Genomic DNA, 27,264 nt, shown 5'->3' on the forward strand with positions numbered 1-27,264 from the left:
GTGTGTGTGTGTGTGTGTGTGTGTGTGTGTGTGTGTGTGTGTGTGCTACAGGACAACCTCAGGTGTCACCCTGTCATCCTCCCTTGAGACAAGTGTCTTATTGGCCTGAGGTTTACCAGTTGCACTAGACTTACCAGTTAACACTAGCCAGCAATTTCCAGGCATCCTCCTGTCTCCAAGCCCCCAGCAATGGCATTACAAGTATGCACCACCACACCAGACAAGATGGAGCAACCCCTGCTCCCTTCCCTCACTGTCCCATTTGTCCTTGGGAATAGAGAGTGAGGAATCCCTTTTCTCACTCCCACCTGTACCCGCAGATCCAGGAGAGCGAGCATATCAAGGTGGAGAACGGCGAGAGCGGTAGCAAGCTCACCATCCTGGCGGCGCGGCAGGAGCACTGTGGCTGCTACACACTGGTGGTGGAGAACAAGCTGGGCAGCAGGCAGGCCCAAGTCAACCTCACGGTCGTGGGTGAGTCCAGGAAACACGAAGCAGGAAGAGTGAGGAGTGGGGGACAAAGTGAACAACCCGGGATGTCACCTCTTGCTTCCTCGTTCCCCAGCCTTCTCCTCCCCTTACTCTCACACGATATACCTTGCAAAGTGATGCAGGACTCCACACCTGCCTCTGTTTCACCCCCCCACCCCCAGCATCTTCCATTCCCTGAGTCCCCTCCTTGTTTCTCGGTGGCGTTCCTGGCCGTTAGAGATCCCAAGCCCTCCTGCTGCAGGTCTTCCCAGTGGATCGTTCGCTTCCTCTGGCTCATGCCCACCACTGTCTGACTCCCTCTGTGTCTTAGTTTCTTTTTGCTGTGCTGAAGCACCAGATCCAGGCAGCTTAGAGAAGGCAGGGTTGATTTGAGGCTTATGGTTCTAGAGGGATATGAGTCCATCACCGTCACAGTGGGGAGCATGGCCGGCAGGCAGGCATGGCAATGTAGCAGCACCGAGAGCTCACATCTCAGCCCACAGACAAACAGCAGACAGGACTCACTTGAGACCGCTCACGTCTTTTGAAACCTTAAAGTCTCCCTCCAGGGACAGACTTCCTCCAGCTAGTCCACACCTCCTAATTCTCCTCAAACAACCACCAACTAGGAAGCAAGGACTTGCGGGGGACATCTGATTCAAACCACTCTAACCTGCAAATCCCCACCTGGGATCAAGGCCACCTCCTCTTACTTTCAGGGATTGGAGCATGGAGACTGTATCCCATGCACACTCCAGGCGATGCTCTGGTGCCCCGAGGCTGAGGTATCAGTGACCTTCAGAACTTTTATCCTTCTCTGGAGACAGGTTCCCTGTTGTCATTCCCCTCCCCCTTACCCTACCCCCAGCACACACACCAAGCCCTTAGGCCTCTAGCGTCACTGAGAACTATGAGGCATTAGGCAAGACTTCTCTGAACGTGGTGGCCTCCAGTCCTCCAGGAACCTGTATATCATGCCATCAATGGTCCCTTTACCTTTAGGACGGTTCTTTTCTTTGGTCCAGTTCCCAGGCTCTTGGGGCTCCACCATCCTCAGCTCACTCAGCTTTTCCTCCCCTGCTTGTTCCGACAGCACAGGCATTACCCTCTTCCTGCAGTGCTCTGCTTTCTGTGCCCCCACCCCTGGGCTAACCCTGTGGCAGATCAGTCTCGCCCCTTTCCCCCTGGCCCTCTGCAGCTACCTGCCCCTTAACCCCATGTTGCTTGGTCTAGAGAGACTGTTTCTCTAAGGTCACTGTGATTCCTAACCCTAAGTTCTTCCCCTTTCCATATCTCAGAGTCCCCAGTAAGTTGAACCCCTATTTAGACCGAGTCTCAAGATTTGGGGTTCCCTTCTTTCCTAGTGTCCCGATCTGTCTTCTGACACATCTAAATCACTTTCTACGTGGCTTCCTCCCACGGGTGATACTCACTGTTTTCCCTCGGTCATGGTTCCCCATGTATCAGGTGCGTAGTATAGTAGAGGGACACATGAAGGGGCAGCGGGGGGATAGTAGGCTGTGTTTTGTGCCTGTGTGGACCTCCACATGTGGGGTGCCTGAAAGACTTTGGCCTGGTATTTAATGGCATACACATTAGATTTGAGTAGGTTTTCCAGTCAATCCTAACTCTCAAGCTTATAGGGTTTCCTTTTGTAAAAAAATTAGACAAAGGGGCTCCTTTGGGTTCAGGGTGAAGAGTAGTCCCCAACTTCACAGCAGGGCTCACCGACCTATAGAACAAAAGAGTGTTAGAAAGGACTCATGAGCCACAGTGGGGATCTGTGGAACTTTCCAGGGATGAAGGTGACAGTTGGAGAGGACTCAGAGCCTCTCTTAGCTCCATCACTCTGTGGTCCCTAACTTTGGTCCCAGTCTTCCTTCTCCATCCTTATCTCCTATCCTCACCTTAGGCCCAAGGTGGATAGGTATGTCTCCGGCCATGCAGAAGGGAAACTAAGGGAAGAACTAACCTCAGACTCTCAAAAGATACGCCCATGGCCTGTGGATGGCTAAAGAGTGAAGAATCCTTCCAAGACGAAGAAACCTCTTCCACGGCATTCCCATCCATCTGCCCCTGTGTGGGGTCAACAACTTTGAACTGCTTTTCTAAAACCAGTGCCCCCTACCCCTGCCCGGGGCCACCCCCGTGCGGTGCCACACTCCCCTTCCCCCAGCCCCACGGCAGGAGCTGCAGTTCTGACCTTTTATGGTTGAGTTTCTCATTCTCCACGGCCGGTGCTGACAGGGCCATCGGTGTGGCTGCCTGCCAGCTGGCAGGAGCAACATGTTAAATGCCGTCCTAGGAGGGGAATGGAATGGGGAGCAGGCTCTCTGTCTGCCTCCCCCACCCCAGAGCTAAGAATAGAATCGCTCAATAAAATGAGGACTCGTTATTGATGGCCGCAGCACAGCTACATCCATTCAGAGCCCATGAGTTTAGACTTAGGCCAAAGTAAACCAGGATTAAGCTGATTTACCTGTGTGTCTCCAGGGACATCTGCATATTATCTGATTGGGGTTTATTAAGTAGATATAAACAAAAAGGAGATAAAGTAGAAATTGTTCCACCTATTCCGGACAGTTTTCAAGCACTTGAAACGCATCCACTTGATGGGCCAACTAAATAAGGCCACTTAAAAGTGACTTGTGCTCCTTAGCTGCAGAAGTCTCTTGTGGCATACTCTCTGAAGAGCTGCCTTCTTTTCAGATCACTCAAGAGTCTCATTTTTCAAATCAACAACAGCTAGCCCTTCCCCCGACCCCAGTTGGTTTAAGTGAGGGATACTTAGCTATTTCCAAGGCTAATTATTGTATTTAAGAATGAGGTTTGCAGCCTGGCCTGAGCTGCGCCTGCGCCTGCTGGGCTGTTCTGTGTGACCTGGGAGAGGATGAGGGAGGAGCAGGGGATCCAGATGGATTCTTTAATGTCACTCACCCAACTGGAGAAAAACAGGCCTCCACCTAACTCTAAGGGAGAAAAACAAAGTATCAGGAACCCTAGACACCCCACCTACACCAACTACGTTCTGAGTTTAAAGCTTATGTGATTTGGAAGGCTGGAGATATGCCTTAGAGATGCTCGGCTTACCAGTGTAAGCATGACGCTAGCTTGGTCTCATTCTGCCTGACCAAACCCTGTCTGGGTGTACAGGGTTGTGGGACTCCCCTGTGTCTTTGTCCATGACTAGTGAGCGTTCCGGCTTGCTCTGATAACGCACCCTGACCGAAAGCAACGTAGGGAGAAGAGAGTGGATTGGTTCACAAGTCTGGCTTACAGTCCACCATCTCAGGGCAGGCTAGGCTAGAACTCAGGTGGCTAGTCATTTCACATTCATGGCCAAGAGCAAAGAGACCAAACACATCGCTGTATGCTCTCTTGCTCTCGGCTAGCTTACTCCCTTCATACTCTTCAGGATGCCCTGCCTAGGGAATCCACCGCTGCAATAGCCCGAGTCTTCCTGCATCACATAACAGTCAGGACATTCCCCGTAATAACACCCACAGGCCAACCTGATCTGTGTGATTCCTTGTTAAGGTTTTCTTCCCAGCTGATTCATGGCTGTGTCAGGCTGACGGTTAAAACGAACCAGCACCGTGAATTCAGCCTCAGCGGCTTAGAGTCTCCTTCCAAGAGTGTGCTGCAGTTTAGGCCAGCAGCCGTTGGATTCAGGATCCATGCTTGGCCATCTCTGCAGGCCCAACCCAGACAGACGTGGTGTGGGCAAACACAAAGAGGCCAAAGGGAAGCCAGGCTGATGGGAAGCATCACAGACAAGGTCCTCTGGTTTCCCAGGAATAGCAACCCTCTACTGAGCGCAGACTCTTGCAGCTGGAAGGGTTTCCCATTCTGCCAGCCATGTCTCCAGGGAGCCCTGGGAGAATTCTGAGGAAGCATGGGTCCAGCTGTAGCCAGCGAGCCAGTCTCTTGTTTGCCAGGCACTGTCCAGGCCAAATGTGTCTGTCTTTAGCAGAGAGGCTCATGGGAGAACCCTGGTCCCACCCAATGGTTAGTTCAACTCATGTGGGCTCTGTACTTGGAAAGGATAGAGAGCGTCAGACACAGCTCTGAGGACAAGCACGGAGGAGGGATCCTAAACTTCCAGTAGTTTGTGGTCCAAGAGGGTCAGGGTTATAAGGCTCACAGGCCTGGCACCATGTTCCAGGGAGGTTTGTCCTTCTGCTGGTCACATGTGGGTCTGACCCTTTGGTCTCCTAAAATAGTGATGAGCGTGGAACACGAAGACAAACCTGCACGACTCTCTGAATGTTCGTGTTCAAATCCCTTCACAGTGGCCACATTCTGCTTGTAATGCAAGCTTCCTCCCCCGTGTTCTGCACCTTCTCCTGTGCTGGCTGAGGGAAGCCTCGCCACATGGAAATTAGTGGTGCCTGTATCAAGGGTAGGTGCACCCAGTAACTCTCCAGCAAGGTTGATCTCTCCAAGTTGTTTTTTTCGAGAGCAAACCAGAAAGAAGGCAATCGGCCAATGGCCAGGGTCTTTACTTGTATAAACCTCCATGACTAAGTCTGCCAGGAGGTCTGGGGCAGGGACAGTAAGGGCTTCTTCCTCCCCCCTCCCCCTAAGCAGGCTCCTTTACTTCCTTAGCTGGTTTCCAGAGGACTTGAGCCACTTGCCTCTAAGAGGATTTAGAATAATAAACATCTTTGCCAACACCAGAAATGTTTCTTAAAAAGACCAATATACCCTTCAGAACAAACAGATTTTCTAAGAGAACATTTTCAACAGCCAGCGAAAGCAGCTCCTTTGCAGGAGTCCTCCTGTGGGAAGTGGCCTTGACAGGACTTAAACAACCAGGAGAAGTGGCTCCTTAACGGGAGGCCACCAGCCTCAGGAGGCTGGCCTCGGTGATGGGAGGTGGCTCTCTGGGAGCAAATTAATCCCAGCTAGCATATCAAAGAAGGAGACTGGAGGTTAGGGGTGGGCTTCAAGGAGTAGAGTGCCTGCCTGTCTGGGATCTGTGAAACTTCTGAGCCCAGCACCACCTACACTAGGTGTCCTGGGGTAATAGAAGTACTGAGCACACAGTCAGGAGTATCAGAAGTTCAGGTTCATCTTTGACTAGGGAATGAGTTCCAGGCCCACGTTTGGGCCTTGACTCACTATAAATAAATGAATAAATAAATAAATAAATAACGAGGAGAAAAAAATAGTTAAAATGGAGGAGAGGTGAGAAGGAATGTGTATACATATGAATGTCCACAAAATAAATATACAGTTAAAATTAACATTTAATTATTTAAAAATAAATTTATTTATTTATTTAAATTCATTTAAAACTAGAAAGAAGGGGGAAAGAATTAAAATGGAGGAGGGATGAAAAGGAATGTTATGTGCATAGGAATGCGCACTTTTATATTTGCATATGTACAGCCTCATGAATATGTATCCACACACAGGCAGTCAGAGATGTTCCTTCAGAGAGTCCTAGGGCCATTTTTCAGAATCCCTTTGGCCTCCCTGGCTGACTGGCCTTGAGAGAGGAAACAGAAGTCCTGTACTTAGCTGCCTGTGTTTGCTTACTCGGTACTTGCAGAAATCCTAAGGCATACATACATACATACATACATACATGTTAACACCGTTTTCCCAGTGAGAAAGACAAACAAACAAGCTGGCCTTAAATTTATTGACTTTCGCATACAAATCCACATAACGTAGTTTTAACTGCTATTTTGTGAGGAAACTCAAACTTGGTTGGTTGAGAACAAAGAGGTTTCTATAATTAGCTGTAACTAACCAAACAGCCACAGAAACTAACCAGAGAAGTAGAAGTTTTGTTCAGATAAGCAACTAAGAACACCCGGGGAGACTCAGAGACTTCATTAAGCTGTTGGCTGCCACGATTTGGCTTGAACTGAGCAGCCTCACTGGCCTAAGCCAAGGTCATCTGGGAGGGAAGGCAGCCAGCCAAAAGGCCCACTTCTCTTCTGTCTTCAGTCCGTTTTTCTCTCCCTTAGCCAAGGACAAGAACGATATACAATTGTGGTTCACTTCTGAAATTCTTTCTCTCGTTGCATACCAGTCACATGAAAGTTGAAGATGTTGGGTAAAGGTTGTTGCCTGGTGGTAAAACTTGTGTTTGGCATGCACGGTATGCTGCAGCACCGAAACCCAAAACAGCAGCAAAGAGGGAATGCAGGAGTGGTTTGGGTTTTGTATTGTTTTGTTTTGTTTTGTTTTGTTTTTCAATTAATAATAATGATTGGTCAAGTTGGCCACCTTCTAAGAACGCCTCGCAACACTCTACTGTTACCTGCACTGTCCATATAAGGAAACCGAAGCACAGAGCATTTAATAGCTACCGAGCAGGGACAGATCTTTGTTCAAAGCCAGATGGACCTGATTTAAGAGCTTTAAGATCTACTGTGCTATCAAGCCCCTCAAAGGGACAGGTGTTTCCCAAGTTCCAAAGAAAGTGGTGTCACAGGTCACTGGCTCTGGGCCTGACAGACACATGGCCCTCCCCCCCCCACACACACACACACACAAAACTTTTTCTCAAAACATATTTCATGGAAAATAGTCTACAACTCTTACACTGCTTCCTAGATCTGTTTATTCTGAAAAAAAAAATATGTTTATGACTTGGACAAAGTACAGGAAACCATGACTTATGGTCTGCATAACCTGCCAAAGACAGAGTTTCTTTCAAGCAAGAAACTGGTAGGTTTATGCATTGCAGCCCCAGTGGTCCATGAAAAGATGAGAACCAGACATGGGGAACCAGGCTGGGATTCACTACCCATGGCAGAGCTAATTCAAGATGCCCATTTAGGACTGGATGATGCTGTGGGTAGGTGTGTGCATGAGAGAGGGGCATCCTGGATTTTATTCCCATCATGGGGGCTGAGAATGTTCTTTCTCTGTAATTCTATAGAATTTGAGTGACCTCGTGTTTCTTCATCCCCAGATAAGCCAGACCCTCCGGCTGGCACACCTTGTGCTTCTGACATACGGAGTTCCTCACTGACCCTGTCCTGGTATGGCTCCTCATACGATGGGGGCAGTGCTGTACAGTCCTACAATGTTGAGATCTGGGACACAGAGGACAAGGTGTGGAAAGAGCTGGCCACGTGCCGCAGTACCTCTTTTAATGTCCAAGACCTGCTGCCTGACCGCGAATACAAATTCCGAGTGCGCGCAGTCAACATCTATGGAACCAGTGAGCCAAGCCAAGAGTCTGAGCTCACAGCTGTGGGAGAGAAGCCTGAAGGTAGGGCTGCCTTCAGTTCTTCATGGGCTTAAAACAGATATGCATGAACCCAGACAGATTTCACAGAGGGAAGGAGGGAGGTTCGGAGAGAATGGATCTAAAGGGGTAAGAGGCAATACCTTTGGTGCTCTGGATTTTTAAGTGTGGCTCACCCATACTTCAAAAGAAGTTCATAGGGCCTTTCAAAAACTCATTAGCCAAAGCACTGAGGGCTAAAGTTCAGCGGCAGACTACTTTCTTCGCATATGGGAAGGGTTGGGTTCCATCACTGATATCACGCTCAGTGAAAACATTATGCCAGAAGTTTTGTTACTCTGCCCCCCGAGGCCGATGTGTTCATCGGCAGCCAGGCTGTCAGGTAGACCTCAGGCTCCTGTGTTCGCCTCTTGTCTCCACCCTGCTTCTGTTGCCCTCACGGGTGAGTGTCTGCTCTGTGACAGAACTTAGGATATAGGGCAGATAGAGAACACAAGTTGAGGGAGGAATACACAGACAACTACAGTGAGACAGAGGGCCTCTCTCTAGGGTGATGGAAATAAAGAGGAGGATGGGGAGCTTTGCCAGAGACGCTGAAAGGCTTCCTAGAGGACTGACGCTTGGGAAGGAGACTGGTACGCTGAGTGAAGCTGGGAAAATAAGGAAGGGCATTCTACACAGAGGATGCCACATCCCGAGCGAGGGTAGGAAGTGACGGAAACTGGTGGCATTTGAAAAGCTTAAGCGTCGCTAGGGCATATGTCATGGGAGGTAGAACAGAAGGAATGAAAGTAAAAAGGTGTCGTTTGGATAAAATTACAATGCTCTCCAAAGCTTTGCAGACAAGAGATGATGTGGTCAGTATTTTAGAAAAGAAGTCTTGTAAAGTAGTGGAGCTTTTGCTACTCAAATAGGGCAGCCTTCTATATTCTCATCCCAGCATCCCTGGGCTTCCTGGAGCTTCATTTTTTACATGATTTGCTCCTGAAGGCATTCAGGTAACCATGAGCATTTGAGAAGCCTTAAGGTTGCTGATGGACTAAAAGGATGAGTTTGGAGTCAGCCTGGTACCTGATGAGCCTCTGTGAGCGCAGCCTAGCAGAGGGACGGGAAGGGCATGAGCTGAAGTTGCATAGCATGGACTGGACCATTCTTGCTGATTTGGGAGTGGGGGCATTAGAGAGAGCCGAGAGGGTTCTAAGATGACTCTAGTTCCTGGCTTGGATAACTCAGCACACGTTCAAGAGACAACTAGAGGTTTATTAGCTTGAGTCAGGTGGCTGATGCAGCCATTGAGTATCTGCCATATGCTAACAGCATCCATATCGCTCTCTTCAGTCTCCATTCAGTTCGCTGCCCGGCAAGGCAGGTATCGCCTTTGCCCTCCTCTGACAGGGGAAATGGGGATAGAGGGGTGGAGCTTCTCGCCTAAGGTCACAGAGCTTATGAATAGTGGGTAGGAGCGTGACCCCAGAGCTGTCTAGCCCAGAGCTTGTTCTCCTCTGGTCAGATGGAGGGAAGAAGTTTGTTGGGCTGTCTCCCTACTGGCATGAGGTACTTGAAAGTTAGATAACAGAGAGGCTGGGAGAAAATAAAGGGTTTGGTTTCAGACAGTTTAGTAGCGCCATCTGAGGGAAACCCAGGCATTGGGTCCCAACCAGGGACCAAACAAGGGCTCTAGATTTGGAAAACTTCCCTGTTTAATGGACAACTGAATGACATCAGTGAGGTCACCCAGAGGTTAGAAGAGGTCAACACTAATGCCACAGTGTGAAAGGCCATGGGTCTGGAAGAAATCTGGAGTTCACTGTGGACATCAGGGGCAGGGCAAGTTGCACGTGAACTGGATTAACGCTAAAGAGATGGGGACTCGGGGTCATTGGGATTACCTGTTGTCTGAGAGTGATCTTTGAAAAGTCCATAGAGTTTCCACGGGGTGGAAAAATGGTTTCCCTGGTGAGGGAATGAATGGAAAAGGACAGAAGTATTGGGTGTTATTGCCGAGTTTTGAGCAAAGGGGGGGAGGGGAGTGTTGTGGATTTAAGACAGAGAAAGTGGCAAACAGAAGGGACATTACTCTTGGGGAGGTATTAAGGAAGTCAAGTAGACACCATTGTGGGACACTCTAGTATCAAAGGAGACAGGGAGAGAGCCATCCTGGAAGGACCATGTAACCCTGAGTGTGAAGTGTGAGTGTGAAGCTGTCTTTATGATAACCTCCCGAATTTCCAAAGTTAGGTATAAAACAGCCCTCAAGTTAAGCAAGGGCTCCAGAAAGAAGGAAGACGATGCCAGTGGATAAACCAACTTCACACTGTCATCTAGCCAGTCACAGGCTGGAAACCTTCACTTCCAAACCCTTGAGATGTAGTCAGGCATGGCTCTGTGATAACCACATTGTCCTAGAGGAAGCTGTCCTGGGCCCTGGCTCATGGAAGCTTTCACAAGGCTATGGTCCACTGGCAGCTCACAGCATATGTTGGGGAAACAGAATATCAAAGTCACCATCTGCTGCCCTCCTAACACTCTAACACACATGAATACCACACACACACACACACACACACACACACACACACACACACCATCCTTCTGCAGTGGACAACTTAGGCAACCCGCAGGATACAGTTGGGTCATGGAACATTTTTAGGATATTTCTTGGGGAGCAATAGGTAAAGAGAAAACCTGCTCATTGACTGGCTCGAAGCCATCCAGGCCCTGCTGTAGAAACCAGAAGCGACCAGAATCCCTGATCAACCCGAGAGCCTGGTGGGAGGCGAGGCAGGAGGCTTTCAGGAGGCCAGAGCTGTGGCACCCAGGACTGTGGGGAATGGCACGCTGGTGGACAGTGGCCTGGCCCTTGAGCTCCACAGCAGGCTGTCTTGTGCAGCTTCCAGAACCCTCCCACTGCTGCAGACAAACAAATGGAGGGATTGCCTGAAATCCAGAGGAAGGGTCCGGGCCACCCAGGGCTTCCAGACAGGAAGCTACTCCTACTCCGGGCCTAGCTGTCTTATCCAAGAGGGAGGAGGAGGGGAAGAACTGTTTACACAAGCTAGGCCTGAGCATGGAGGACCAGGAAGGACAGGGAAGAGGAGGGGGGTGTGGGGATGCCCCAAGCCAAAGTTGTCTGTGGACTTCAAAGGACTTCCGTGGACTCCTTGGGTACTGTGAGTTCTAAGCAAGGGTAGCTCTCTACTTGAGGGGGAAGTGGCTCTCTTGGAAGTGTGGTGGGGAATGCATGTGTGAGTGTTGGTGGACAAATGGGAGGAGCAGCAGTCATCGAGGTCACTTCAGTGGCGTGGAGTGGCTCTTATGAAGAGCAGTGCCAATCAGCCCTCACTCTACAAGCCCTGTGCGCTGCGTTGGCTCTCTTTCCATCCTAACACCAATCTTGTCCTGGCACCTTCCATTTTCACCTCATCTTGATCCTTGGTTCCATTGATTGTCAACCCACCCTTCAACCCATTCACCCACAAGTGTCCTGTATCCTTCCAGTACTGCCGGGGCTGCCCCACACACTGAGGATACAGCGGGAGACTGAAAAGGGGGACTTCCCATCAGCCCCAAGGCTTGCCTATGCCAGAGCCATCTTTCAGATCTGGGACCCGAGAGCATCCTGTCCAATCTCACTAGGCCTCAGTGAACAGAGCCCCCCCACCTTGATGCCCATTCCAGCCACGTCTTAGATGCCGCTCCCGGCTGATCCTGCTGACTTTTGAAGTTCCGCCCACCCCCATCCTTGTCCCTACTCCTAATTTGTTCTAGGCTCTAGAGTTATTAGCAAAACAGCTGTGACCGAGGCTTCTTGCCAGTCAGCTCCCTGTATCCAAGAGCAGTTGGAACTCCATAGCTAGGCTGTTGGCTCTGCAGAGCTCCCAGAAGCTGTGTCCAGAGCCACACTGCCCTCTAGTGCTCACTAAGCGCACAGCAGTCCACTGTACAGGGAATAGAGCTCTGTCTGGAAGACTTGCTGGGACCTGCTTTATGAGGGCCCAGAGCTTTCCTCTCTACAAATACCACCCCAGTGTGAGGAGGCATCTCAGATCCCTCTTTCAAATAGCTCTTCCACTTAGCTCTTGGGTTTATGGTTCATTCTAAATAGATTTTTTTTAAAAAAATGTGTGTATGAGTGTTTTTGCCTACATGTATGTCTGTATACCTCATGCATGGGAGGTCAGAAGAGGGTGTCAGATCCCTTGGAACTGGAGTCACAGACAATCGTTAGCTGAGAATCAAACCCAGGTCCTCTGGAGGAGCAACCAGGGCTCTTAATCTCTGAACCATGTCCCCAGCACACTAAATAGATTAAAAAAAAAATTAGTTGAAGTCCTTTCTTTCATAATTGTCATCTCCTTCCTTCATGGAAAGAGGGACACCGAGGGCACATCTGTGAGATGGCTGCTCCCTTTTGTGGTCCAGGAGCTCAGCTCACTGAGGCGTGATTTCCCTCAACACTTCTCCTGCCTGCCACTTTTGTTCATCTTGCCCCACAACTAGAAAGGAGGCAAGGTGAGAAGACAGGCAGACTCCGGCATCCCAGGGTCTCAGTCCTTCCAGAGGAAGGCAGGCAAGCATGGCGCTCACATGGGTAGGCATAGCGCTCACACAGGCAGGCATGGCGCTCACACGGGCAAGCATGGTGCTCACACAGGCAGGCATGGCGCTCACACGAGCAGGCATGGTGCTCACACAGGCAGGCATGGCGCTCACACAGGCAGGCATGGCGCTCACACGGGCAGGCATGGCTCTCACACAAGCAGGCATGGCAGTCACATGGGCAGGCATGGCAGTCACACAGGCAGGCATGGCAGTCACATGGGCAGGCATGGCAGTCACATGGGCAGGCATGGCAGTCACATGAGTAGGCATGGCAGTCACATAGGCAGGCATGGCAGTCACACGGGCAGGCATGGCTCACACACTGGCAGGTATGGCAGTCAGATGGTCAGGCAGGCCAGGAAGCCAGCTCTGCCACTGGAGGCAGGGTAATGGGAAGAGACCAACTCCAGAACCAAGTCCCTCTCCAAGGCTAGCTGAGAAAAGCCCTGTGCTCAGTGGCTGGCAAGGCCCCCTACCAGCTTGTAGCATTGTGCCACTCTGTCACAAGCAGAGCACAAACCACTTTTGTAGACACCAGACCGAGAAAACCTGTGTTGGCTTTCTTACACTGCTGCTCAGAACACTGTTTCCACGCCAGCCGGAAGTAGCGGGGGACAAAGAAAACAAAGTGACTCTCTGTACCTTGTCCAGCTCCATCCTAGCCTTCTTGCTGCCCACAGCTGGTGTCCTGGGAACAGACACCCGAAGCTCTACCAAAGGCCACGGAGTTCTCAACCTCTTGTTCCCACCTGGGTTCTCCATAGTTTTGTTGGCCAGAGGCACAAGTGGAAGAACTGGAGCAAGCTTCACAGAACCCGTAGAGTAACACCCAGGGGCAGAGTGAGGTGGTCCTCCCTGAGCACCCACTTTTACATCCTAGCAGTCATCCTTGGGTCATCCTTGCCATTGCTGGTGTGTCCAGCACCAATCGGTGCCAGCCATAGGGATCTCAAAGCATGGCCGTTAGCTCCTCCTGGCCCCTACACTGTCCCCAGGCCCCTATGCTGTCCCTGGCCATCTGCCTTCCTTGCTTTGCTTTCCCATGGCCGTTCTCCGTGTCGCTCTTCCCAGGCGTTTTGTGTTTAGTTTTCTAAAACTAAACTTTGTCAGCCACATCTGAAGAACTCTAAACAGATCACAGCTTCTGGTTTTATGCTCGTAAACTCTCAGAACCCTTTTTCCCCCCTTTGGCAAGAGGTACTTACCTACGTGGGCTTGGGTTAGTTTTCCTCCAGTTGTCTGTTTAGGTTCCAGTGCATTCAGTCCTCCGTCTGAAGGATGCTCTTGCCATCCTCAGGTCCAGCTGCACCTGCTCCCTGGCCCTCACACACACACACACACAGAGAGAGAGAGAGAGAGATAGAGAGAGAGAGAGAGAGAGAGAGAGAGAGAGAGAGAGAGAGAGGACCTGACAAATCCCTGCAGAACTCGGCATGCTAGTGTGCCGCCCTCCCTGCCTGCAGTGTCTCGCAAGCCCTCTGGGGCACTTTCCTCACAAGACAAGCACCCCCACAGCTGTGTCCCCAGCTTTGCTCTGGTGGCAGAGTCAGCAACTCAGCCTTTCCTCACCAGCCTTCCTTCCACACTCCAACACACCTCTACACTCTCTCTCACACACACACATCCACACTGACACACTGATATTATACCACCATGCACCTGCCACGCAGTCCCTGTCACACACATACAAATACACTCAGGCAAATGCATGTTCTCACACTGCCCCTCATGCTTTTATCTCCCACTTAAACAACCCTGTCCTACACACATGCACGTTCACCCACACGTGTGTCCACTCTTACATATATGACTACACTATCTGCACTCACATACATCCACACTACACCACATGGGTATAGTTACACTTCTATGCTAACCTACCTACAGACAGACACTTCCATACTAATCTTCACAGATAAAGTCACACACTTCCATGCTGTCACATGCACACATGTATTCTGTGCCAGTCCACATTTACAGTCACACCCCTCTACACTATCACATGCACATATATGCTATCCTACACATATACACATATCTATGTACATATATATACTCACACAAGTCTATGCTATCCCATACAAATGCACTCATAGACTTCTACACTCACACCTCCATGCTTTCCCTCACACATACACTCATACCATCCCATAATATCCCCATATACTCACATTATTATACACTTCAAAACCACTCCATACACATATACACTCACACACTTGCCCACTGTCCCATGCACACATACCTTCTCCTCAAACTGTCACATCCACACACTTCCATACAGCCCCCAATTCTCATGCCCTCACGTATCTCCACACTATCATCCTTGCACACACATACTCACACATCACCTCATGTGTGCATGCTTACACTGTCTGTCACACACGTGCTCACTCTCACACACATTTCCATTTCCTTGTCGGCGCATTTATGTTGGCCATGTCCTTGCTGTTTCCTCAGGACACCTCTGTTCAGCCATCCCTCAGCCATGATGGCTGAGGACCCACAGAGTGTTAGAAGTCACATGTATGACTCCTTCCTCTTACAGACAAGGAGTCTGAGGTTCAGAAGGAGAAAGATACTTGGCCAGATCAAGAAGTTAGATGCCTGCTAGAAGAAAGGAAACCTGGGGTTCTGAAGTAGACAAGCTCTGGGGTCCTCGCGCCTGTCTCTTCCCCAGCCCGTGCTCCTGGCGTGTGCATAAGAGCAGCCCCCTTGGGTGCTCCTGGATGCTCGCTCGCTAGCTTCCTATGTGCCGTCCTTCACCCCCATTGCATTCCGTCTTCTCCTGGGAGGCCACTCAAGGGCATCTTGTGAGAACAATGGCAGGCTTTGCCATTGCCCTGGGTGGTATCGCCTTCTCCACTGTTTGGTGCCACAATGGTGCATGCTTCCTTATAGGACATATGTAACTGAAACTTGCTTCAAGTTCATATGGTTTTGCCCATACACATAAATTAAGAGCTTTGGGAAGGAGAGACTGCTCCTTGTGTGTGTTTTGTGTCATATGCCCATATCACTGTCAAGATGCTTGCTATACTGCTAGAATACCGTAACAAATATTCACCAAATGTATAAACAGCTTTAACAATGGAACTAATTATAAATTGCTGACTTTTCAAGACGTGGACTTGAAAGCTAGTGCGACTGTCACAGTTGTATGTTGGTTCTGAAATACCCAAGGACTACATGAAAGGTTAATGAGGAAATGGCTGGGAGTCACTGGTAAGAGGAGAGTGTGAAGGTCGGACATTGTGGAGGAGTCAGGAGGCTGGGCTGAGGAGACCAGAGCTTGCCAATATGTATCTGGCTCCTTTTCTAGTCAGAATTGGCCCACTTCTGTGAGTCAGGTGCTCTGGGACCTGGGGAAGCCCCCATCATGCCTTGCTCTGTGTAGCCTTCAGTACTAATCACTATGTCCTTTCTGCACCTCCTTGTCTCCTCCAGAGCCAAAGGATGAAGTGGAAGTGTCCGATGATGGTGAGTGAGGCTGGCTGTCTTTGGCACAGGCTCTTGGGATGAAAGGGCTGGGAAGGGGGAATCTGATGGCTCACACTCACCCTGACCTGTGCCCCACAGACGAAAAGGAACCTGAGGTTGATTACCGGACGGTGACGGTTAACACTGAACAGAAAGTGTCTGATGTGTACGACATTGAAGAGCGACTAGGATCGTAAGTGGAGTTCATAACTGCCTCTGGACCCCAGGGTACGGGTGCAGGACCCACAGTTCATCCCAGCGCCTCTTCCTGTGTCCTCCCGGACACAGCTTCTTCCAAAACCGAGAGTCTCTAGATGGGGAGGGAATGACCCACAGGCACATCCCTCACCAGGGGCCTTCTCTGGCACTGCTCCTGCGGTTCTGTACAGACCCAGCTCTGTAGGAGCCTTAGGCGAGGCCCCCTGTGTCTCTGCTCACAGCACAGCACTGGATTCAGATGGAAGGGCCAGATTTGAATCAACTCTCTTTAGCATCCCTTGCACTGTGTCCATAGTAGCTGGGCCTGACAAGGACCTTCTCTGCAGCAGCGCCAGCTTTGGAGGTGCGCTAGCCCAGTGAGCATCACAGTTCCTAGATGAACTTGCTTTGTGCTTCCACTGACTGGCTTCTCCCTCCCCGAGACTTAAAAACCACCCCCACTCAGACACCAACAGGCTGGGTATCTCCCCCCAACTCTCAACCTCCGGAGAAGTCTAAGAAAAGAAAGAAACTGAATGGTGGGGTGGGGGGGTGTAGCTCAGTTGGTGGAGCATTTGCCTAAGAGGCACAAGGCCCTGGATTCTGCCTCCAGCACCGCACAACCAGATGTATTGGTGCACACCTGTAATCCCAGCACTCAGGAGCTAAAGGCAGGAGGGTCAGAAGTCCAAAGGCCAGGTGGTCACTAGGGACACAGTGAGTTTGAGGGTACTCTGGGCTCAGCTTCTGTTTCTGGTGATCTGGAGGAACCAAGGGCACAATGCAGTTCTCTTATCAGCTCTGGGGAGGAAGTCACCTGGTAGAAGAAGAAGAGGCCCCTGCTCCCAGCAGGGGCAGCCAGGCCTTCCTCCACCCCCAGAGCCTCTGAGCTAGAATGGAGTGGAAGGAGGACAGCCAATTAATAGTTCTGTGTTTGGAAAGGAGGACCTCAGCCCATCTTCACAGGGAGGGGATGCACAGGGAGGGGAAGAAGTTGACACATAAAATTAAGTAGAAATGTTCTTCATTAGTCAAGAGTGATGATCAGCATTGTCTTCCATAAAGAGCCCCTTGGTCTCCATTTTAGGTCTGTGAGCCATATTCCTGGGTCACGACTACTCAGCCATGTCGCTATGGACAATATCTAACTGAAAGGGTGTGTCGCTGTGTTCCAGTGAGCCTCTACTATAAAAAAGAGTAAGGCCAAATCTGCCACCCCAGGCTTAGAAGAGAACTCAGCTCAACTTGGCTCTCCTCTCTTCCATTGACAGTGGGAAGTTTGGACAAGTCTTCCGACTTGTGGAAAAGAAAACTGGAAAAATCTGGGCAGGGAAATTTTTCAAGGCCTATTCTGCCAAGGAGAAAGACAACATCCGTCAGGAGATCAGCATCATGAACTGCCTCCACCACCCCAAGCTGGTCCAGTGTGTGGATGCCTTCGAAGAAAAGGCCAACATTGTCATGGTTCTGGAGATGTGAGTGGCACCGTAGTCTGAGAACCTCTACCTGTGTGCTTCCCACTGTCCCAACCTAGCCACCTCTGCTACACAAGGTGTGATGGGCATGATACTCACTGTCCCCAGGACCGTGGCTGATCAGTGGGAACCAGAACTGGCCCTGACCCACTGAGCAGCAGTATGTACCCACTGTCCTTCTGACTTCTTGTCTAATCTTAATTTTTTTAATATATAAAATCACACTAAAAATGATAAGGAAACATAAAACAGAGTCTTACTCCCATCCATTCTTTCATCTTTCCTGTTTCTACACTACCAGAGGTAAATCATTTTCGGGCAGGTTTGTATTCTTCCAAGGTTCTTTATGAAAATGCAAACAGATATATAACATCTGCATTTTTACTGTCCTGGAGTTTATCACGCATTGTTTAACACTGGGTAGCTTTCAGTAAGCTGATTGGATCACAAGCATTGGATCCTCCGTACTCCGAGGGACCTCAGGTTACATTCCCCACAGTGTGCATTTGAGCCATCTGCGTTTGATAAGAGACGGGGTGGTTTCGTGCCTCTTTCGCTTTTGCAAGCTTTGCTTGCAACCTTGTGCATGCGCATTTTCCATGACGCCCGTGCACACCCATGGCCTTCGCCTCCAGAAATGAAAGTTCACGAGGTGAAAGGGCACGTTCATTTGAGGATTTTCAAGGTATCCTTAAGGCTGCACATCCTGAACTTCTGAGTCAGTTCCTTGGAGAAGAGAAGCTGTCTTCCCTGGCGGGCACCCTTCTGAGGAGGGACCAGGCCCGGCGGCTGCTTCTTCTCATCCCTCCTCACAGTGGCACTAGGCACGTTGCACTCTTGGGACAGACACAAATGGTTGAAAGTGCAGATCAGAGTCAGACAACCTTACGCAGATCCCAGCCGCAGCCCACACGATGTGACCCTGAATAAGTTACTCAGCTCTGACAATCCTTAGTTTCACTGTGAAGAGCCTGTTCTCTCTCTCTCTCTCTCTCTCTCTCTCTCTCTCTCTCTCACACACACACACACACACACACACACACACACACACAAAGGATGCTGTGGGATTCGGTGGAACTGTTTCTGTGAGGCTCAGTGCTTGGCCATAGACGGCTATTAGAAGAGTGATAGGTTGACTTTTTCCTGTATTCTGGTTTGTTTTCCACTTAAAAGTAGCCCGGGAGCATTTTTAACATCTACGCAGCTGCTGTGGATCAAGTCCTTTCTAATTCTCAGGAAACCAGCCTTCAAGCTCTCTGACTATTGAAATGTTTTTTTGTTTTTTGCTTTTTGTTTTTTGTTTTTTGTTTTTGTTTTGTTTTGTTTTTTTAGTTGTTAGGCCCTACCAGCCAAAGGGTATGTAGATTAAATAATCTCAAGGCTCCCATTTAGCTGTAGAATTCTACCTTTTGTGGAATCATAAATGACTCAGAGAATATCTTTATTAGTAACTTTTGGTCAGATTCACCACCACCCCCTTTTAGGAATATTGCCTCCCTGTCTGGGACTCTGTCACAGCTCTCCAAGTCTTTGTGGACTGGGATTTCACATTTGTTTTAGAGTGGATTGCTTAGTCCATGCAGTGTGGGTACGTGAGGACATGGAGAACTGTCTTATCTTTAGAAGTTAAACCTTAGGCAAGTTCACGACAGGGAGGGGGCGGGGGGTGGGGTTGCGCAGGAGGCAGGCAAGCCTGGGTAAGGCCAGGCTGCAACACCAGTGGGCAGAATACCATACTTAGCTTGGAATTGGGACTTGGCAAGCTGGGTGGAAAAAAAGCAGAGAAATGTAAGGAGGTTTCAGCTGGTCTGGCTTTCATCCCTACACCCCACTCCTCCCCCACGGACAGAGCGAGTCTCACAGGCATAGATGCCAGATTGGCCTCTATGGAGGTGAGGATTGAGATTGCCCTGTGATAGGAACTGAACCAGGGCTCATCCCTTCCAACCTAGTCCAACACATAGCCACAAACAAAAAAAAAGTTGCCAGTTAGCAGGCCAATTGAGAGAAATTAAATGTATTCCAGAGTCCCGGCCTCAGATATGTAGGAAATAAGAAAGAATATGTCTGCAGCCTCTCTGACTTTTGGTTTGTGGACAAGCCCCAGTCATACAGGAGCAGGGGCCCTTCTGGCTACTGCCCGGACTTGGGTTTCTCTTTTTGGAAGTGCTTGGGACTATCCAAGTGGTGATGGGTCCCTGAGCCTGGAGAGAATATGAAGTTTCAACTGGATACCTGGTGACTGATGTCATCTTTGCTCTACTGTTAGCAACATTTATAAAAGACCATCCAACTGGCTGCCAAGAGGCAAAGAATAGAGACTAGGTACCAAGTCTTGGGTAGCATTGTCCTCTCTGGCGGCCGGGGAAGGTTTGCCCAGACCTGTAGCTCTGGGGATAAATTTGGCCCCTTGGGATGAGTACTGTTGGTGATAGTATCCGTTCACTTATTCACTCAATATCAGTTTGTTAAGAACACTTTTCATCTGGCACCATCTTGGCCCATGTCTGTAGATAGCAGACAGAACTATGAAACTTGGTACTTAGCTCCTTCCACACCAGGAAGTGACTGAAGAAGAACTTTAAAGATGTATTAGATACAGCTGAATAGGTGTGAGCCTATGTGAACCGATACTGAATAAGTCATCTACCTCTAGAAATGCAGCCCTGTGAGCTTTCTGGCTTAGACATCTACACTTACTGCTCAGAACCTCCCCCCGGAAGTTGAAATAATGACTGCTTTCTCAGAACATTTTAAACTTAGAGGCAGCTAGCTGGGGGTACCTTGTTTGTACCAGATACTGGCAGCTGCAAGTAAAATCCCGGAGATGATGAGCCAGGCTTCATGCAGCTATGAGGACCAACAACTGAGACAAGACAGGCTTGATACAAAAAGTAGAGACTAGGCGTGGAGACCCTCCGAAGGAAGTATCATTTGGGTAGAAGTAGGGAAGGGCTTTGCCAAGAACTTGAGCTTCAGTACCTCACAGGATTTAAAGTAGAGTATGCTGGGATTTCCCAGACATGTCTGGCCATTCAAATAATCTAGGGACTTTTAAAATACGGATCTTCAGATTCCTCCCAAGATTTTACAAAAGAAAATCTCTGAGGGAAGATATTGAGAATCTGTATTTTCTCATATACATATGAGAAAATACATACACACACACACACACACACATATATATATATATATATATATATATATATATATATATATATATATATATATAATTTTAAATGATCTACTTGTTTACTTTATATGCATTGGTGATTTGCCTGCGTGCATGTTTGTGTGAAGCTGTTGGATATCCTGGAGCTCCATTTACAGATAGTTGTGAGATGTCCTATGGGTTCTGAAAAATTGAACCCAGGTCCTCTGGAAGAGCAGACAGTGCTCTTAACCCGTGAGTCATCTCTTCAGCCCCAAGAATCTTATATTTTCAACATAAATCTAAATGACTCTTTAAAAGGAAAAAAGATATATAACATGCTAGTACCCTTCCGCATGGTTTGCCTATACTGTTAACTCAACAGGTAGTGATGTTATTATCCATATCTTACAGATGAAGAAATTGTAGCTATGGCCTAACAATAGAGTTTGTCTTAGCGCTTTCCTGGAAATCAGTAGAAATGAAAGCTTCAGGACAAGAGGCACCACCTGCTGGCTATGCAGGGTCTTTCTTCTCTGAGTGGTTTCTGTTCTAGCTCCTTCTAGTGGCCAGTGAGACTCTGTTACCAGGCTCAGCTCTTCCAGAAGAGTCATACAGTGATGGAGGTAAACAGGCTCTGTCATCTTCTTGTCTGTCTCTCCTGCAAGAGTCAGTGACAAGGAACTACCTGCTCCCAAGCCACAGCTTCTAAAACTCAGAGATTGGATTCACACCTGGCTCTGTGCATTCTTGATGACTCCCTATAGGGGAGCTTGTACGTACAGTACTAGAAGTTGGACTGACAGGCCACTGTAGCAAACGAGGTTACTGCCACCTGGATGCCACATAGGTCAGCATGGGTAGGGCTCTCAATCCTCTGAGGAGTGGGCAAAAGTGGGTCTGGAAGCCTGAGGTGGGGGATCAGAGAAGACAGCAAACCTCAGACATCAGGGCTGTGCATATACACAGGGCAATACGCTGGCTCCCTGAGGTTAGCAGTGGATGCCCAGTTGTGAGTTCTAGACATGGAGTGGATTGCACACACCCAGGACACAACGTCTACCAGGTAGAGAGGCAAGGAAGGCATTCTAGCAAGACAAGTTAGCTGTGGCTGGAGAGAGTGAAATCTCACGGTCAGCAGATCTATTATAACTGCTATGCAACACCAGAGCAATAGGCTATATCCAACCAACACCAGGAACTTTATTGAGGATTCTCATTATCAATGATAGTTTTCTGTTCCCAGCTATGCAGGTATATTCTTATATTCTGTAAGAAAGTGACTATTTGAGATGCCAATTCCCTGTACCCAAAAGGCACAGCTAGGGTCTATGAGAAGAAAAGACTGCTAGGGATCCCCCCCGCCCCACTTTTTTTTTTTTTTTTTTTTTTTTTTTTTTTTGGTTTTTCGAGACAGGGTTTCTCTGTATAGCCCTGGCTGTCCTGGAACTCACTCTGTAGACCAGGCTGGCCTAGAACTCAGAAATCCACCTGTCTCTGCCTCTCGAGTGCTGGGATTAAAGGCGTGTGCCACCACGCCCGGCAGGGATCACCCTTCTAAATAAGGCAATCTCGTTCATATTTTTCCCTTCATGCCTGGCCTGAGGGCTCCCCAGATTTCAGGTGCTTCTCTGAGCCCTCTAGTAGCCTAGTAGGTGTATGTGTGGAAGAATGAATGGGGCCTAGAAATCTGTGGGAACTTGGCTCATGCACATGCACACACACACACACACACACACACACACACACACACACGCAGGCACACCGGCCTACCTTGTCAGGACACCCTGTCATCTTGCCCCCTAGCATCCTATGGTGTGACTGCAGTGTATTTCCTGCCTCTGCTGTCCCCACAGCGTGTCCGGGGGTGAGCTGTTCGAGCGTATCATTGATGAGGACTTCGAGCTGACAGAGCGGGAGTGCATCAAGTACATGAGGCAGATCTCAGAAGGGGTGGAGTACATCCACAAGCAGGGCATTGTGCATCTGGACCTCAAGCCCGAGAACATCATGTGTGTCAACAAGACAGGAACCAGGATCAAGCTCATTGACTTTGGCCTGGCACGGAGACTCGGTAAGGACTGTCTACCTGTCCCATCATTGCTACTGTGTGGTGGCAATGGCTGGGTGTGTCCTACACACTGCATGTTGGAAATGTACAATGTCAGAGCCGAGGTCCCAGACCAGTAAGACTTCTCAGGTTCAGATCCAGCCCATACCACTCGCTGCTGTATCATTCTAAACCTCAAATTCCTTTACTATGAGGGGGACTAAACAGCTCCTGCTCCATAGGGTTGTTAGGCTGCTAATACACAATAGAAACAGTCCTTACACACAGTAAGCACTTTGGCCCTCACTGCATATGTGATGATGATGATGATGATGATGATGATGACGATGACATTAGTGACAACAACTCATTTTGGTGGTGATGGCTCCTCACATCTGCGTTATGTTACATTCTTTCAAAATCAAAGAAAATGTGTAACCAGTCTCATTCATCCTCACTTGGAGGAGGATGGAGAATTTGTAGGCTATGAGATACAGGATTCTCCATAGCTTTGTCCAGCAGGTTCCACCACGGACCAGTAACATGCTGAGACTGGACATAGGGACTCTGGACCCAGCTCAGCATGCTCTGTTATCAGCACCTTGCTATTTCACCCCCAACTTCTGAGATCTTCAGCAGGAAGAAAGTGGGAGGGAGCAATCAGAACCTCTCTCCAGGCACTGAATTCTTTATGGTCAGCAGCTGCGCCTCATGTCCCTCCCTCTCCTGTGTCCACCCTGCCTCTGCGGCTCTCTGGCTCTCTCACTGAGCAGCATCCTTCCCTCCGTCCTAGTCACTGCTCTGTTAATAGACAGCCATGGGGCTGGAGTGAGCTAGCCTTTATTCTGCCACCCTGAGAGAAGCAAGAAATACTTGGATGAGATAATGCCTGGTAGACCTCCCTGTCCCGGGCGAGACTGTGCTGGTCACCCAGAGGACACTGAGAGCTCAGTGACGTCCTCCTGGGCCTGGACTTGCTGGATGGTCAGCACAGTATGGCCAGAGCCTCCCCTGACAACGAGAAGATATGCCTGTTCTACTCTCTTCTGCCACAAGGAGGGGTAGAGACAGTGGCCACTACATAGGACCTTCCTTTGGACCGTAACCACCAATAAGTGGAACAAATAGGGAAGCACTGGCCTCAGGAGCTGGCAGCGACAGAGCCCAAGGAACACAGTGTTCCCGTTCCTTGGTAGAGGGACACTGTAGGAACAGCGGTATCTGAGGACCAAAGAACAGGGAAGTAGTTAAAATGCACAGGAGGAATTAGGTACAGACTGGAATGGGGCTGCGGGCCGCTAAGGTTTTTATTTAGAATACTGACATGAGTCTGGAGGTGCTGAACCAGACCAGATGTGGCTCCCAAGCCAAAGCCTAACCATTGCTGGCATCTCCTATCTGGACTGGACCACCAGTGGGCATATCTGCTCCTTTATGGCCAAGATATTCCACTTTAGAGTTTAGACCCCTGTGACTATTGTCCAAGCATCTGGAGAGGAGAATAGGAGGTTTAGAATAAATAGGAGAGGCCGTGGATTGGGGGAACAGAGAACTCAGACCAGCAATCAGACCATCTAGGTCCATGTTCTGACCTCCTCTACTGGGCTAATGGGGAAGTGACTTCACCTCCCTGCACCTACCTCCCTTTTGTCCTGAGTAGCACCGTATTGTCCCTATCTCCTAGTCTTAATGAGAATGTGAAGCTATGAAAATCCTTTTAAGGACAAATGAACTACCCAGTAGAGAGAGAAATCCCTGTGAAGTTGACAACAAAGAACATCAGAAACAGCGAATGTTAGTGTCACTGTCTACCTGAGGTCACTGAGCACAAGTCACAGTCCCTACCTTGTGGGACTAGCTTGCTAGAGATGTGGGCCTGTGAAAGTACCACACAGGGACAGGTACTTTAATGGCCTCTTCCCCCCAACTCTGGGTATTTAAGGTGGGTTTATGGTTTGTTGGCTTTCTTGGTGCATCTGTTACACAAACAAGGGCAGGGCCTTCCCAGCTCGGTGATACGCTGTCAACTGACCCCTCTGTCTTCTGGTTTCAGAGAACGCTGGGTCTCTGAAGGTCCTCTTTGGGACCCCAGAGTTTGTGGCTCCCGAAGTGATCAACTATGAGCCCATCGGCTACGCCACAGACATGTGGAGCATCGGGGTCATCTGCTATATTCTGTGAGTCCCAAGGTTCTTGCTGGGGTGGGGAGACAGTGAGGGAGAGGCCAGCGTGAGCCATGGGAGACCACATTCTCCGAGCAGAAGGGTCATAGGTTGCCAGTCCCATTTCCATCTCTGCCAGCCCATCCTGCTCCTGGGCTCCCAGTGAGTGAGTATCCTGCACCTCCCTCTGTAGCCACATCTAGTGCCACACACAAAGATCTCCCCACCTAGGTGCCATACTGTCCCTAGTGCTGGCCACCTGGGGGCTTTGGTCAGGGTCATGAGGTGAGAGGGAACCCAGATGGGATGCTGTGCCCCTTCACTGTCTTCTGAAGAGAGAAGCCCATCCTCACAGGGTGGGCACCACAGTCCCTCCATGCCTCTCACTCCAGTACATGTACTGATTAGTAGGCACTTTTAATGGAAAGGCTTATATGGGGACAACAGACAACAGAAATCAATACAGTAATCAGAGTTAGCAATGCTGGAGGGAAAGAGGAGAAGCCAAAAGTATACACCAGTGCTTGGCAACCCATAATATACCTGAATCTCTGTGGCAATGCCTGAGACACTCCACTTAGAACAGGACCCGGGTGCCCATAGTGTTTGTCCAAGGTTACATTTGGAGACCTCCATGTGCCTTTTGTTGGGTTGTGCTGAAGCTTCGGGCCGCAGTCACTAGCCTCAGAAGCAGCCCTTGACCTTGTGTGCCACTGTGCAGGTGTGGAATAATTCCCTGAAGCCGTGGCATCCATACAATTGTATAAAAATATTGTCAGGATTATAGCTCAGTCAGGGTGTAGTTCGGTCAGGAGAGTGCTTGCCCAGTATGCACGGGGTACTAGGCTCAGTCTTCATTATTGCATAAAAACATCCAGATAACGGTGGAACATATTTCAGTCCCAGCACATGAGAGATGGAGACAGGAGAATGAGAAGTTCAAAGTTACCCTCAGCTACATAGCCATCCTGGACTACATGAAACCCTGTTTCAAAATATATGCACATGTATATTTGTATTAAGACAAAGGGAAAATTAAGTATTTTTCGTGGAAAAGTTAAGGAGGCTGGAGAGATGGTTCAGTAGTTAGGAACATTTTACTATCTTTGCAAAGGAACCAGGTTCTGTTTCTAGGCCCTTCCCCTCCCCCCAATCAGGCAGCTCACAGCGGCCCACGACTCCAGTTCCAGGGGATCCAAAGCCGCCTTCTGTCTCTAATGAGTGCCAGCACACAAATGGTACACATGTGTTCATGCAGGTACATGTGTATACAAACACACATACATATCAATTTTTTTTTTAAATTAATGTAAGGAGGCTCTCAAAGAATACAATCTAAGACATTTGGGATCTTCGGCCCCCAGGGTGAAAGGTGACTCTTAGTGCCCAGTTAATTGACGAAGCACTATTAGAAAAGCTTTGGTGTGATGGGGCTTTCCATGTCCTCAGAGTGTTACCATCACGGTGGCCTGTGAGGACAGCCTTGTTCACTTAGACCTGGGCTATAGCATTTGTACCGCAGAGTCCCTGCCTTCCCTGTCTAGCATCACCCCGCTCCAGGCCAGAGAAGAACCCATGCGTTTCTCTGCCTTCCCCTGTGCTCTCTAGGAGGAGCTACTAGTGAGTGACCAAGGACACCGCACCGCATGCTTTCATCATGTTCCTGGCTAAGTGAAGAGCAGAGAGCCCTGAGCTCGGCCTCTCTCTTCTGTAGCTTCTGGACCAACCAGAGCTCATTTTGATCTTGGGCCCTAGTGAAACAAGGGGCCCTGTAGAAGCCCCATTTGGTCAGCTCACTCTGGCCAGACCCCGTGAGTCGGTGCCGCTTTGGCTTAGCTTGCGGTCAGTACTTGCAGCAAGCATTGCTGGCTGTGGGAGGCGACCATGGCATCAGATCAGCTGATCTGCGGCTTTCACAAAGGCAGGTCTGATCTCAGCACAAAGGCAGAGTGGGTGGTGGCGGCAGTATTGGACATCAAAGCACACGGTGCCGCTTCCGCGGCATCGCTAGCCACTTACCATGGTCTGGGCACCTGACCAAGGGTTCCATTTTGTCCAGAACTAATAGTTTCCTAGGGTACAGGACTTTGAGCACAAAAATGGGGATGGTCCCAGACAAACCAAGACGAATTGCAGCGGTAACAGGACTGCTTGGTAAACGTTGACAATGAACACACTCCTGTGCCCCTCACTGGATCAGAGAAACAAATCCAGCCAGGATCCTGCAGACCTTGGGTCCCCTCGTGCTCACTGTCCAGGGAACCAGCGCCATCCTTTCTTCTGAAGTTAGGGATCGGGTCAGTTCTGTCCATTCCTGGACTTCATGAAAGGAGCCAGAAGGAAGTGTCTGGCTTCTTTTAGTCAATGCTGCCAGTCTAATTCATACTGCGACACACAACTGTGGACAGCTCATTATCCAAGCTCTGCAGCATGCCACTGTGTGGACACAATCCAGTGTACGA

General features: G+C 49.4%; 1 protein-coding gene across 3 annotated transcripts in view; it reads left to right on the plus strand.

Moving 5' to 3' along the window:
- Positions 1–27,264, plus strand: part of Mylk (myosin light chain kinase) — a 245,032-nt gene that overhangs the window by 197,624 nt on the left and 20,144 nt on the right. For all 3 annotated transcript variants that reach the window (XM_029544243.1, XM_029544242.1, XM_029544244.1), the window contains 7 exons: positions 321–474; positions 7,406–7,708; positions 15,734–15,766; positions 15,866–15,959; positions 17,236–17,439; positions 22,447–22,664; positions 24,694–24,817. In XM_029544243.1, the coding sequence (XP_029400103.1) occupies positions 321–474; positions 7,406–7,708; positions 15,734–15,766; positions 15,866–15,959; positions 17,236–17,439; positions 22,447–22,664; positions 24,694–24,817 (1,130 nt within the window). The remainder of the gene's footprint in view (positions 1–320; positions 475–7,405; positions 7,709–15,733; positions 15,767–15,865; positions 15,960–17,235; positions 17,440–22,446; positions 22,665–24,693; positions 24,818–27,264) is intronic.

The sequence above is a fragment of the Mus pahari genome, chromosome 12 (genome assembly GCF_900095145.1).
Source record: "Mus pahari chromosome 12, PAHARI_EIJ_v1.1, whole genome shotgun sequence".
NCBI classification, from domain to species: domain Eukaryota; kingdom Metazoa; phylum Chordata; class Mammalia; order Rodentia; family Muridae; genus Mus; species Mus pahari.